The 15,739-nt window shown below is 38.8% G+C and overlaps 1 protein-coding gene across 21 annotated transcripts in view; it reads left to right on the top strand.

Moving 5' to 3' along the window:
* Positions 1–3,648, top strand: part of tle3b (TLE family member 3, transcriptional corepressor b) — a 28,447-nt gene extending 24,799 nt beyond the window's left edge. For all 21 annotated transcript variants that reach the window (XM_073858989.1, XM_073859004.1, XM_073859001.1 and 18 more), the window contains 3 exons: positions 1,141–1,291; positions 1,555–1,631; positions 2,129–3,648. In XM_073858989.1, the coding sequence (XP_073715090.1) occupies positions 1,141–1,291; positions 1,555–1,631; positions 2,129–2,236 (336 nt within the window). In that variant the 3' untranslated portion in view covers positions 2,237–3,648. The remainder of the gene's footprint in view (positions 1–1,140; positions 1,292–1,554; positions 1,632–2,128) is intronic.
* The last annotated feature ends 12,091 nt before the right edge of the window (positions 3,649–15,739 follow it).

Genomic DNA, 15,739 nt, shown 5'->3' with positions numbered 1-15,739 from the left:
AAACGAGGCATAAGGGTCTTATCTAGTGAAACGATTGTCATTTTTGACAAGAAAAATAAAAAATATGCACTTTTAAACCACAACTTCTCGTCAATCTCCGGTCCTGTGACGCGCCAGCGCAACCTCACATAATATATCATCACGTCAAGAGGTCACGGATGACATATACGAAACTACGCCCCAGTGTTTACAAGTGTGGAGTATGTTGTTGTATGTCGAATGACACTAATTAATGTCTTTGTGTCAGTTTATTGTTTAAAATGGTCCACAAATTCATTTATGTGTCACGTGACCTTTCCACGGCATTACGCGATTACGTGAGGTCACGCTGGCGTGTCAGAGGACCGGAGATAAACAAAAAGTTTTGATTTAAAAGTGCATATTCTCCATTTTTCTTGTCAAAAATGACAATAGTTTCGCCAGATAAGACCTTTATGCCTCGTTTGAGATCGTTTAGAGTCCTTTGAAACTGCAATTTTAAACTGCATTAAAACTTACGTGTTGGTGTCCATTAAAATGAGAAAAATCCTGGAATGTTTTCCTTAAAAAAAAAACATAATTTTTTATCAACTGAACAAAGAAAGACATCAACATTTTGAATGACATGGTGGTGAGTAAATTATCTGGATTTTTTTTTTTTTTTTAGAAAATGGACTAATCCTTCAATGTATTTGCCGTGCAGCTTGTAATTGCCAAACTGAATGCTTTGCATAGAAAAAGGAATGCAGACTTTTTAAAAAAGCATTAGCAGCAAGAACATTGCAACAATGTCAAGCCTCATATATGGTAAACGGGTATAGCGGAAACAGCTGGACGGTCAGTCCCGTGGGTTTAATGTTCGCTACGTCAGAATTAATTCGGCAAATGCGTTTCCATCTCCCATTTTTTCGCATTTACTCTTTTTCGCATAAATCAAAAACCACCTCAACCGAGTGTTAAAACTTTTTTGCTAATCAAGGGATTTTTAATAGAAATTTGACGTTTCCATCACTCGTTTTCGATGCGATACTTTAAAATGCGCATAAAATCATGATGATGGAAACATGGCTAATGTCTACTTTAATAGAAGCACATCATTAAATGTATAAAAATGCACGTCCATTGTTTTTTGACCTTTCTGTATATTTAACTCTGCTGCAGATCTTCTCTCTGGGCTATTGTCCGACGGGTGAGTGGTTGGCTGTAGGAATGGAGAGCAGTAATGTGGAAGTGCTTCATCACACCAAGCCAGACAAGTACCAGCTGCACCTGCACGAGAGCTGCGTCCTCTCCCTCAAATTTGCCTACTGTGGTAAGACACTGTTAGCTTGTGCAAAGTGCAAACATCTTGAGCCTTAGAATCCATGAAATGTTAAACTGTACAATATACAATAGGTTTTGAGTAGTCCACGTTCCATTTTAGCATGACCAAGTTGCACTTTATACCACACTTATGTCTCCTTTTCTTGATGGGCCAGTCTACTTTGAAATAAGCTGTGCTGTAGCAAATCAAGTCATTTAGATTAACCTTGACTCTACCCATTAGTGAAAGTGTGTTTGTTCTGTTTTCTTAAGGGAAATGGTTTGTGAGCACTGGGAAGGACAATCTTTTGAATGCCTGGAGAACTCCCTATGGTGCCAGCATTTTCCAGGTATGTCAATACTTTGTTCTCTGCACTGTTGACATGCTGCAGAGGTGTCCTGAATGGCCACAGATGAGGAGAATAACATTAGGGATTGTGTGTCTGTAGTGTGGGATTCATAGATCAGTTCTTAGTAAGCTTAAAAAGCATAAAAACACCGGCTTCACAGTTCCAATGAAAGCCTGCAAAGATTTCAAGTTGCATCTTGAAACATCTATGAACATCTGAATATGCAGTTCATTACCAAAATTTTATACATTATTACATCACGTAGAAAATGATGAACAAATGAGTAACTGGCTATAGAATAAGCACATATTATTTACAGTATGTGTACATAACACATACTCAAACTCCATGCAAACAAATGCCTTCTGCAAATAATGCACTTTTACTCTGCAGCACTTGCATGCTTCGCCAGTCAGAGTGACTGTAATGTTTAATATCTACTTTAATGATGTCGCTGTGTAGTTTATGATGTCATTGTCCTGTCTGTCCCTCCACAGTCAAAGGAGTCCTCATCTGTCTTGAGCTGTGACATCTCGGCTGATGATAAATACATTGTGACAGGATCTGGAGACAAGAAGGCCACTGTGTATGAAGTGATCTACTAAATTTTACACCTTTACCGGATTTTAAAGCCCGCGAATGGAACTTATCTTTAAGCCTGTTTTGAATGGATTCAAGAGGACACCCCTCCATCTTTTTCTTAAAGATATCTACAGTAGGAATCCAGGTTAGCATTTGGTTCGTCCACTCGGTGGGCATCAATACCAGATGTTTATTAGCACACCTGGATTCTTGCCGCAAGTGGAGCAGTACTCCAAACTGGAAAAACTGTCCCAAGGACTCCCTGACAGCACTAATATAGTAAATATTGTCATGCCTTTGCTTTCAGTGTGCTCATGGGATTGTGTGTGCCTATTCCTTCTGTAGTTTTTTCCCTACCTTTGAACACAGTGAACGATCTGTGATGTAATATGAAGCAGTGCTTCGGTTTTAGCCTCCTGCTCCTTGGACAATTTGTTAAAAAGTGTATATATGGAGTAATAAAGACATTTTATAAATATATATAATTATATATATTTCCATGTCCTGATATACTTGTGATGGGTTTCTTTGTCCTCATGTCCTTGATGCTTGATGAATGTAGATTAGGACACCTTTCGGTTTTGCAAGCACACACTCTTGTTAAAAGTCAGACGAGACTCGTGTGAGAAAACCTTTTGTCTTTATTTTTTTGGTAACTTTTTTTGGTTTCGAATCTGTGCTGTTCATGGAAACGAGATCAGACTGGAATCCTGCATGAGTCAGGATCCGACAGAACACAGCGAAATGAAAGGAAACGCCCGAGAGGAGAGCTATTTGTAAATTGAAAGGGATGTTAAACTCTGAGGATAACTAACTGTACTACTTGTCTGTGCCCTTGGCCTTGTGTGATGTCTCGACGGAGACTGGAATTCAGATAATGAAGTGTGACTGTAACATTCTGATGCAACGTGGATTGTACATCGTGATGAGTAACATGCCGACTTATCCCGTGAGCTTGACGCTGTTGTTGAAGTGGGATATGACTGACAGCTTAACTCTGCTGTGGAGATTCCCGCCCTTATGAGCCTCCAGCCCAGTGTTTGGGCTGTCACAGATTTATGTAAACCTTTTCATGAGCGAATCAAGTTGGGGTTTGTTTCTGTAAGTTGAGCCAGTTTTCTAATGAATATATTCTTGGCCTGCACTTGACTTTGGTGATGTGGAAGCACAGTGTGAAAATGAGCGTATGAAACCGAAGACAGCAGCTTTTAAAAGCCGATCATGGATAATGTGGATTGTTGGACCCTACAGATCTTTGCTCTATGGAGCCGTGGAAGAGGCCGTGTCACAGTGCACCTGATCTTCAATACAATTCCAGACCCATCTGCCTTTCACAACCTCTCAACTTCACACCAAAGTATGTAGCAAACTGTGTCAGCACTGATCATGTACAGTTGTTAATAATTCAATAAACTTTTTTTGTATAAAAATGTAATTTGTACACTTGCTGAATGTGTAAATGAGACTTATAGTTTGTGGTTCGGTGTGGAAAATTGTGCCTTGGTGCGTGTTGTGTAAACACAATTAAAACCATGAACATTAGAGATGTCAAGAAGATGATCCCACATGGTATCAAACTGCTAAAGGGCTGATGGAAGAGTTGAGACATGTAGTTTTGAGAGAGAGAGGTATAACCACAGAGCCAGCTGACTCGCATTCACGAAACCACGTGTAACACCCTTTTGATCAGGTTAGCTGTATTGATCAGGATTTATTTTAGAGATTGAGCTAATGTCATTAAGATTAAGTGGATGATTTCATAAATCTGTCTCTCACCTGCTCCAGCTCTAAGTATGTAGATGCAAACTGATCAGAATCCAAGAAATCAAACTGTCTTCTGCCCAAACGCTGTTAATTCTTCTGGGTAACTAATATGGGCATTAACCTCTTACACTTGCATTTTTTATTTTATTTCTGATTTTGGCATACCCAATTTCAAAAGCTCCCTATGAATGCCAAAGTGGAAAATTGAGACGCTGCTATCATATGTGGTATTATTTGAAAGCTCAATGTTCCACAGGGACATCTTGTGAACATGATTATTGTCCCGTGGGTGGGTTTCAAAGAGTCTTGAATGAACCGATGGATCATGCAGGGGTTTCTTAAAACTTTCCCTAAGAATCTGGGTTTCCAAGTTGCTGTGGAAAGTTTAGCCTTGTCAGACATAACAGGAAAACTATTCTGAATTGAAACGCGTATTAAACCTATTGGTACTGTGTTGGGTTGCCACATGATGTGTGATGTATAAACAAAAAATATAGTGTGGGTCCTTAAGCAGAAGCAGTTTTTGGCTTAACCTTTTTTATCTGTTATGAAGTCAGTGGCATGGGTGCAGTCTGGATTGATGTACCAACCTGTTAAATATGCCATGGTAGCGCACAAAGCTAACAGCTCATCAAATGAGACTCAATGATTTCAGTGGCGCTGGTGCTAATTTTTTTGGAGGGTGCATGCACAACAAAGTCAAAGTTTTACATTCAGGTAACTTAACACGTACACATATAATATTGGTTGTAGGCTTTAGAATGATATACATTGTTATGTAGTATTATTGTATTTTAATATTTCCGAGAGAAAAACAAAGTTACATAAATTCTCAGAACAATTACAAATAACCAGAATTAACCAAGTAACTAAGTGCAATATTATTAATATAAAATTATTTTTATAATTTATTGATTTTTCAATTTAATGTAACATACGTTGCCAAGACGTAGCATACCATAAGTTGAAAGCATAGCATACTAAACCTTGCCATAATGTAGCATATCATACCTTGACAATACGTAGCATACAACATGGCCGTAACGTAACACATCAACTGTTGCTCTAGCGTCGTAACGTACCAAACGTTGCCAAAACGTAGTTTACCACACATTGCCAACACGTAACATACCAAACGTTGCCATAACATAATGTACCAAACGTTGCACCTTATATAGTGTAATATACACTGGCATAATGTAGTGTACTATTCATTGACAAAATGTAGCTGCTAAAAAAAATGTAGAAAAAACCTTGCAAAAAAAACGACTTATAATAACAATAAAATAACTTGTAAGCTCTCAAGGGCCACATAAATTGAGAAGGCGGGGGGATTGAATTAAACACCCCTGTTCTATTACAATAGTTTCTCTTAATTGAATTTTTTTGTATATTCTTATTCAAGTTATCAATTACATGTTATTTAAAGGTGCCCAAGAATTCAATGAAATAATATGTTACATTGTTCTCTTATATCTACATAGAAGGTAAATGGCTTTATTAAGTGCAAAAATGATCCAGAGATGATTTAATATTTCCATTTACAACCCTGGATTATTATAACCTTATTTGAAAGGGTCATGGATAATAATGTTGAGCTCTGTTCTTATTGGCTGTTTGTCAGAGCAACTCTTTTGATTAACTGTGTGTATGTGTAAAGACCTTATGTTTGAGCCTGTATCAGAAATTACAAAATTTGAGGAATAATCAGTTGTTTGGAGATTGTTAATGGGCGTTTTTGAGTACTAAGGTTTTATTTCAGTATGGACCTAACAAAAAAGTAACTGTAACGACTTTAGCCTAAACACTAGCATATAGCATATATCAAATGCGTCTGTACGTAGCTCATAGAGAATCGTAGCCAAACGTTTCAATTATACCAGATGACGTATGTAGAGCGACATAAATTCAAACGTAAACAACTTTTATCGGTACATGTGCACACAGCTGAAAGCTATGCAACTAAACCAGTAGCTGTATATTGATATTGAAAAGCAATACAATTTAGTGGCACTGTGACAACCGCAGTACAGGCATAATGACAATATGATATTAATAAATACCAGTTACCATTTATAAGTTAATTGTACTTCTTCGACGACGATGCCTAGCAGGTTGGTCCTAAAACTTTGTGGCTATCATGTCTTGCCATATACAAACATCCTTTTTGGATATGAAATTGTTTAACGCCAAAAGTTGATATTTTTTTTAATAAACTTGTGTTCTAAACTACTTCGTGTCTGCTGCCGTGTTGAATAAACAAAACTGCTTCGGTGTATCGCATAGACGTCGTCATCATCTTGCTCCCTCCTACCCGTTCTGTGATTGGTTCCCTATTTCAGGGGCAAAATTGGTCCATGGTTTCCATGCTAGACTTGCAGCGTGAATAAATTTGCACGCAAGGCAGCATGGGGAAACCCATGCTAGCATATAGCGCTAACCCAGCAGATAACTTAATTCAATGTTGTATCAAGTGCTGATATCGAAATGTGTTAAATCACACACATATTTTCATGTTAAAAAATTAAGAAGTACTGTAAGCACGGGAAACAGACCCTTAAAACCTAAACACTCCTGATAATCTGCACTAGCAGTGACAGCTGGCCTCTCAGGGGCAATAGAAAATTGCCCTTCTCTGAATCGAATTCACGACGCTGATTGGCTAAATTTCACATCAATCGCATAGATCCATTTATGTCTTTAATCAGTATTTGGCTTAATTTGTCCAAAGACCCGCCTCCTGTGGCAATCGCTATTGCCCAAGGCAGTGCAGGTGCAGCAATGAGTTAAAAGACATGAGAGGAAAGCCAAAAGTCACCTTGTAAGGAAAATATATATTTTGCACAGATATCATTTCATTTTTATGATTGTTTTCAATTTGTGTGGCCAAAGGAGGGCGGCGCCCTATTGCCCTCTATTGACCAGCTGCCACTGATTGATTTGTACTAATCTCCCCACACGTCTATTGTTTGCCTCAGTGCATATATATGTTGACAGATCAACTCTCACGATTTAGCAGAGTCAGGTGTCGGCATTACCCACCCTGCGCAGAGGCCTTCAGACCCCTTTATAAAACATCAATACCAGAGCTAATTGAATCCCAGTGAATACGTCTCTTTAAGCTCTACCTTCTAGCGCTTGTGACCTTCTTTTCCTTGTTCTGTTTCCTCTTGCCTCTTTTTGTGAAAAATGCACCTTTCTTAGCTGGCAGCCCTGAGTTTGATGTTCTCAGAAGAAGAAAAAGTGCTTCTGAGGATGAGAGAGAGAGATACACTCCAAATCCCAGCACGCTGATTTTCCCGCAGGCTCTCGTTCCACTCTCGTCTTTCATTTCATTTCTCTCTGATGTGAAAAAGCTGTACGTAGACAAGGTATGTTTTTTGTTTTCTTTATTCTTTTTTGTTTTTTCCTAGTTTGGCTCTTAATAAGGGAGCAGCTGAATAGGTGGAGATTAAAGGGCTATTCTGTTGAGTGGCACTGCTGAAGAGGAAAAGAGAGAGAGAGGGAGATGGAGAAAAGAGGCTCTGTCAAGAGCATGAGAGAGGCAGATACAGAAGAGCTTCTCTATGAGAGCGACCAGTGATTTGATACAATCCTCCACTCTTTTCTCTCCTCTGAAGAGCTTTCATCAGGCCTGGACACAAGTGGCCTCTCCACTCGGGCCTCAAATTAGTGCAGGCTTACTGAGCCAGATGAAACAGTAACCTCACTCATCCTCTGCTTCTGTCTCTCCTCCCGCATCACAAGCGTGCTCAGGAATCTTTCTTAAAGCTCTTCAGAAGACTCCTGCCGAAGGGAAGGAGAACGCCTGAATTTACAGATGTCAGTGTGAGAAGATTAGTTTTATCCCTCTCATTATAGGCACTGAGAGGTTAGTTTAGTGTGTTGATGTGACTGCTTGGTATGTGTGTAAGAGAGTTTTTTGCTTACAGCTGGAGGCTAATGTAAAGTAAATGCACGATTTAAAGAGCGACACAGATCCAAAATCGAAACTGACCTGTATTGCAGTGTGTCATGTAGCTGTCCATCAATGTAAACAATGTGCAAAGTAGTTGAACCAAAAAGTGCACGATTAATAAAGTTATTGGCTTCTTCGACTCTGAAATGCTGAAACGAGTCATCATATGGATTGAATCTCCCGCCTGTCCTTTTCCACGTAATACAAACACTTTGCATAATAATCTCCGCCCACAGCCTTGCCCGCGGGAGAAACGAAAACTATGACCTGCCCACACAGACACTTCAGCTAATTAGTGTGTAAACATCAATGATGCTGTGTTTTCAGTTTGTGTTGTTTTTACTACGAAAGGATGAAGATATGAAGAATCTGTGGTTAAAATTACTTTTTCAAGGAGAAAAGATACCCATATGGTTCAGTACCCACTTTATTTGAAACAACATGCGTCTCCTAACCACAACCTGTTAGTTACATACTTGCTTAAATGGGTGTAAAATGTTAGTGTCTGTCGTCGTTTTTATAACTTGGACTAATGATGAATGATGTGTATTGATGTCGTTGTTTACACTCTTAATATACTGTCAGAGAGTCAAGTTAGCAAGCGGCTAACGCAAGTGCACTAACTTAAGTGTTTACATTTTTGCTATGGTCTTGCCTAAATGAGTGTAAAAACGTTAGTTTCTGTCTTTGTTTTTATTGCTTGGATTAATTATAAATGATGTGTATTGATGTCGATAATGTCTTCTCAGTAAATCATGTTAGCACTAGGTCAATACATAGGGTGGCCATTCGTGCCAGTTCCGCCGGACACGTCCCGAACATGTTTTCGGGTTCGTTCTCCGGAAGTCGCGTTGGTTGACCGCATACATCATCAAGGTTTAATATTTTGGGTTTAATTTAAGAAAACCAACCGTTACATTTCAAGGTAAGAATTAAACTACAATGATTGTATGTCTTAAAAGAAATAAATCTTAATTTTCTAATGTATTTTAACTGAAATGTGAGAACCTCGATGACGTATGCGGTCGAGCAACGCGACTTCCGGAGAACGAACCCGAAAACATGTTCGGGACGTGTCCGGCGGAACTGGCACGAATGGCCACCCTATCATGTAACATGTTGCACTATTCTTGGTCTGTGTTGTTTTTCGATAACCACACACCTAACTTGTCAAATGTCTTAAAATAACCACCAGAGCAATGTTCGTGATAACCGCGGTATAAGCAGAATGATTGACTCCGGTCCTTTGAATTATTTGAAAATAATGCCCAAGGTGTAACGCCACTCGTGCCGCATTACCACCTCGGGTGTGCATTATTTTTTTTTTAATTCAATAGACCATCCGTCAATTATTCCTTACATAACAGATTAGCAGATGTGCTTTGTACTGAATAATCGGCATGGCTGTCATTCAGCCACAGCAGGAATGCAACTTTGATATTGTTTGTTTATATGCTATACATACAACAGTACTATTATATCTCTGCCTGATTTACATATATGCAAACAAAGCCAAAGCATAACAACACTTAAACTGCCAGTATGTCTGCAACCAATAAATTCACAGTGTTATTGGTACAGCACAAGTCTATAGCAATTTTTATACTGTATGAATAACAGCATAGTATGAGCAGCTACTATGCTAATTTAATATAAAAACTAACTTTGTACTGTTAAACTTACTTCCTTAAATTGAATGTGCTATTATTTGTATGCAAATTAATTAGTAATATATCATGGATTTTTCTTTTGAATACACTTTAGAGACTTTGTCAGTACATGTTTAGTGAGAGATTTGTATTTGCACATTAAGTCTCGTCACAGTTTGTTATTTTCCAGTTTTGTTGTCAGTATAGGCTACAGCAGGGGTCTCCAACACACAGAGTCTATGAGGTGCCCGCCGAAGCACATTCTATTAATAGTCTCAATTGTCATTTTTATTTATTACATTTTTTTATATTAGATTGGCTTGGTTTACGTATGTTAACATTTTTAACAATACTAAAACATATCAACAAGTTAAATAAAATCAAATCAGCAAGTAAAACCAAAAAGTTTTGAGTAGACATCAAAAAGTAGCCCTCCAGATTGTTTTATCCATTGTGGTAGCCCTTGCTCACAAAAAGGTTGAAGATCCCCTGAACTACAGTATACACAGGTGACAACTACTGATTATAACATTAGAGCAATAATGATTGAAAAATGTACTAATTTTCTTTCATATACTGTTCCCTAATACAGTTACAACCTATCATAGAGATCTGAGTACATTGCCTTGAAGAGGGTGCAGTTCATTACAAAGTTAATCATCAGGTATGTTTATAAGAGACAGTAACTTCAACCAGCTGGAAATGGATATGTATAACTTGGTTTAAGGGAAGGATTCCTGCAATGGTCATTAGGGGTATAATGGCACAATGTCTCAGCTCAGGTCATTTAGCAAGCATACACTGTTCTGCACAGATGAACCCATAAAGGTTTCTACTCAATCCTGACACAGCCGACGCTTTTAACTGTCCGATGCCATTAGTCTTCTTTCCTTTAACTTCGAGCTCCACAGATTTCCCCAACTATTTCCATCATCATAAATGATACATCATTTCTGCACATTCGTACAATAATAAACGTCCATCATCTTTCATCATGTGAGATGTTGATAAACGATGACACACCGGCACTGTTTTAATTGTTAATATCCTGTTTTGGCAGGAAGAGTAGAGATCTTCAGCATGATTCACAGCAGATATGAGAGATTTGCACCACGCTGAGAAGGTGCCTGTTGGAGGAAATGTTTTATTTGCACATAAATTACATTACATATGCAGTGATACATCACACAACGAGCGGGACATGAGTATCGGATAATGATTCATATTCTGTGATGAGTGTTTTTGTGTGTCGCGTAGGACGGTGCGACAGCTACGGATGATCTCAGCACAGTTGGGTTCCTCTCTGAAGCATCACCTGACGAAGCTGATCGACTTTAATGCCGGTTCTCATCAAAAGAGTGTGAGTTTTCTCCGGCACGCTCACCCCTGCAATATCTGTGTGTGCGCGCTTGCGCTTTAATGAAGAGGGCTTCACACTGGCATGATTACAGCTGCTACTGGTTAATTTGGAGGTGAAAAGGGCCTTTAATGGGCTCAGTAAAGCAAATAATTGGGACAAATAAGTAATTAAGAGATGGGAAAGGGTTAGATTAAATCTAAAGGACCTTTAATTTAACATGATTATGAAGTTCTCTTTTAGCTCCTCAATCAGACGGAGCACAGCTGAAATGGGCTCTTACTGCTAATGATTTCCTGGGGTTACTGGTGCCCCTGAAGGCGCCTATCAGCGCGCTGCCTCGAAACAGCTATAAAGTTCATCTTTTGTTCATTATTTTCCTTCGCTATTTTCTTTCTGCTTATATTAGCAAACACAACAGTTAAAGAAAACATATGCATGTCAGTTTTTATATTACACAGAAACCTAAGTACATCGTTTCAGTAATATCGATTGATGTCAAAGCCGACTGGGATGCGATGCTTGTGCTCTTGAGAGTTCTTCTGAATGATGCTGCTGTGTGACACTGCTGTGACTAAATAAATAGTCGTAATGAGAATAATTAGAGAGCTGACGATAATGATATTGAGAGAGTGCGAACAGATGGGGCTGGTTGTAATTCATACCTCTTGACACCATAAGCCTTTTTCTTTCTAATCTGATGAGATATTTTTTTGTAACACGGCCTTTGTCCACAAACACTGCCGTGACTGCGCTGACCCACCTACACACACATTACACCATGCTAATATGTTCTCGCATTGGGCCCAACAGTGCACACAGAAGCAGATGGTGATGTTTGTGTATGTGTGCGGTTGTCATGCAGGATTTTGGATTTTGCCATCAGCAATCCCAGACCCCCCCCCCCATACATACCCTCATCTGTGACCCGTGACATGGTTGGTTGTTGGAACTCTGTGGACAACTGTCTTTATCCATTCAGCAACACATTCGTTTGCAATTCACAAAGATACATAGAGTCTATCTATCTATCTATCTATCTATCTATCTATCTATCTATCTATCTATCTATCTATCTATCTATCTATCTATCTATCTATCTATCTATCTATCTATCTATCTATCTATCTATCTATCTATCTATCTATTCATCATTCTTTTTCCTCCAAACACGTTTAGTGGAATTATGACCAAAAAGTTCTCCAAATGGTCATTGGCAAACTTAAGACGGGCCTGGACATGTGCTGGTTTAAGCAGGGGAACCTTCCGTGCCATGCATGATTTCAAAAGATGACGTCTTAGTGTATTACCCACAGTAACCTTGGAAACGGTGGTCCTAGCTCTTTTCAGGTCATTGACCAGCTCCTCCCCTGTAGTTCTGGGCTGGTTTATCATCTTTCTTAGGATCATTGATACCCCATGAGGTGAGATCTTTCATGGAGCCCCAGTCCGAGGGAGATTGACAGTCATGTTTAGCTTCATCCATTTTCTAATGATTGCTCCAACAATAGACCTTTTCACCAAGCTGCTTGGCAATTTCCCTGTAGCCCTTTCCAGCCTTGTGGAGGTGTACAAATTTGTCTATAGTGTCTTTGGACAGCTCTTTGGTCTTGGCCATGTTAGAATTTGGATTCTTACTGATTGTATGGGGTGGACAGGTGTCTTTATGCAGCTTACGACCTCAAACAGGTGTATCTAATTTAGGATAATAAATGAAGTGGAGGTGGACATTTTAAAGGCAGACTAAGGCTCTGTTTACACGTACATGGTTATTTTTAAAAACTGAGATTTACCTTCGTTTGTGCCCCTCGTTTACACGCAAACGGAGAACTCGCCTCTGAAACCGATTGTTTCTAAAAACTCCAGCCAGAGTGGAGATCTTGAAAATCTTCGGTTGCACGGTTGCATGTAAAGTGAGGCAAACGGATGTTTAAGCAGGCAACATCACAGAGTATGCGCCAGAGCTCGCACCTACGTCAAAAGTGCGACCCATGTTTACATGTGACTGCTACTCTGAATGCTTCCAAGATCACATTTATGTTCGTGCAAACTCGTTTCGTGTGCTTGTATTTGCAAATACAGCTGCTCCATTATGTCGAGGAGCAGAGACGAGTGCTCGGAGGTCAGCAAATTTACGCGTGTTTGACTTCATGCGGCGGTGCAAGAACCGACGGACGGATGATGTCAAAGTACCGCGAGAGCGATTCGAAATTAGACCTCTACATGTGATTCCTCAACTCGCTCTCGCGGTACGTTGACGTCATCAATCACCTACTGCAACAACTCCTCCCTCCAACATGAAGAACCAGTTCACGTCACAACCAGCGCTGCCGGTGATTGGCTTACGTGGGCTTGAGCGTCTCTTGACGGCATATATGCACGGGTACGTGTAAATAAACACTTTTCTGAAAACTGACATGTGTGCACGATATTATTTTTGAAACCGGAGAGGTTGAAATGTCCGTTTGTGAAAATAGCCGCCCACGTGTAAACATAGCCTAACAGGTCTTTGAGGGTCAGAATTCTAGCTAAGAGACAGGTGTTCAAATACTTATTTGCAGCTGTATCATACAAATAAATTAAAAAATAAGTTAAAAAAAAGTTAAAAAATCATACATTGTGATTTTTTGGATTTTTGTAGATTATGTCTCTCACAGTGGACATGCACCTACGATGACAATTTCAGACCCCTCCATGATTTCTAAGTGGGAGAACTTGCAAAATATCAGGGTGTTCAAATACTTCCCTGCCAAAAAAACAAAACAATAGACACCATCACAGAAAATCTATTGGTTTTATTGGGAATTTTATTGGTTGTAATGGAATATGGCCCAAAACACACTACAGTGTATTGGTTTTATTGGTTCTATGTATTGGTTCTAATGGAATATGGCCCAAAACACAGTACAGTGTAGTGGTTTTAATGGTAAAAGCTAATGGTTCCTATTGGTATTTTAATGGAAACCATTAGAATTTTCTGTAATGGTTTTATTGTTTTTTTCAGCAGGGTTATTTTATATATATATATATATGTTTAACATGGTTTTGTATCTTATTAACGTTTTACACAAACAGCATAAATGTCATGCAACATCGGTAAATTGTTTTAGATTTTGAGCCCTCTTTGTACAATTGTTCACCTTTATCGGTGTATTGGTAAAATCAGAGACTCTGCGTTTGAAATCTAAACACGCGTTTGAGATGCATGCTATATCCAGATGTAAACAGCAACATGTCTCACTTTCACACTTGTGATTGGATTGCCCAAAACACATTATAACACCAGTTGTAAACAGGGCCTGAGATAAAACACAGAGCAAGAACTGAACAGGAGATGGGATGAAGACATATGAAAAACCTATTACCAACCTGCTGGAAGAAGTGCACTTATTTTCTGAGCTATTGTCCCTGAGCAAGAATATTCCTGATGTGTGTTTCTTGCTTTCAGGTGAGGATGCAAATGGAAACTAGATGTCTGGATAATAGCTAGTCTTCAGTACTACTCTTTTACATCTGATATTTGGCTGCCAGGGCATGAACTCGTCTTTGTGTCTTCAACACTTTAGCATATGCAAACGTCTCATTGTATGTGTGCATGATCGGTACAGGGCAAGCCGAATATCAATCTAAACTCCACCCCGTTTCCATTTTAGTCGTATTTATTATTAAAATGTATCATTTACATATCCAAATGTATAAAAAGTATATTTGCAGTGAGTTTGCATCAGTTGTGCAGACTTTGCTTGTAGAGAATACAGTATCAACAAACACTTGTTCAGGGTGCAGGCCATGCAATTACACGAGTCAATACTATGTGAATTTCACATTGACTGGATGGCAACTTCAGCAGACACTATACTTTTTATACTTATTGCAACTTGATGGCAATATACTTTTTTTTACAAAGATGGCACATTCATCATGTAACTTTGAGGTGTAAGTTTAATTCATGTTGTAGTACAAAACCACTATTTCTAAAACCTCAAGAGGTCAATTTCTGAGAAACTCATAACATGTTAGTCTTCTGCAAATTTATGTTGTGACTAAACAGCTCTGTTTTGTTACCTTTAATAGCCAACCCTAACATGTAAAAAAAGCTCTTATATATAATTGTATAATGTGCTTTTTATCTTATCTGCTTCTTCGAGTGTTGAGTATAAGCACCGATTTGTAATGCATCACAAAGTCTCATTTATTGGATATTAAAACATTTTATTAGCATTACTTAACTGCTTTACTAATCTCTCCACTGGATTTCATCAACAAAATTGTGTTTATGAGAACAAAGATAGCTTTGATTACCTAGGGTGGTGATTTGAATGCACTTTTACATTCATCATTTAATAATGCTTATATGGCACAATATTATTATTATTCTCAAAACATTATGATGCACCTTCAGATTGATGGTTATGTGTGGCAACTATATACAAACAGATCGTATGCTGTGTGTATGTAAATACAGCCAGACAGAATAAGTGTGCGAGAAAGTGAGATAAATGGTCTCATCGGATGCAGATGCGTTGCCACGGTTACACGCCTGAACTGAAGTGAACCTCCGGTCTGTATTTATTTATGGGTCTGGCTAGTGGCTAAACAGATCTTTGAAACAAATACCTTGTTAAAAAAAAATGTTTTGGTTTGCTAAAGATGATGAGAGACGGCAAGTATGGATCACCGCTGTGCAAAGAGTGGTTTGGGAGCCAGCCAAGAATTTAAGGACCTGTAGCTAACATTGAATACACTAATTTTAAACAGCAATGTTAGCTCAGTGTAATAGTTGATACACTTTAGTTAC

Source organism: Misgurnus anguillicaudatus, chromosome 21, assembly GCF_027580225.2.
Source record: "Misgurnus anguillicaudatus chromosome 21, ASM2758022v2, whole genome shotgun sequence".
NCBI lineage: Eukaryota > Metazoa > Chordata > Actinopteri > Cypriniformes > Cobitidae > Misgurnus > Misgurnus anguillicaudatus.
Note: the sequence above shows the minus strand (reverse complement) of the source record. Positions and strands in the feature narration are given on the sequence as shown.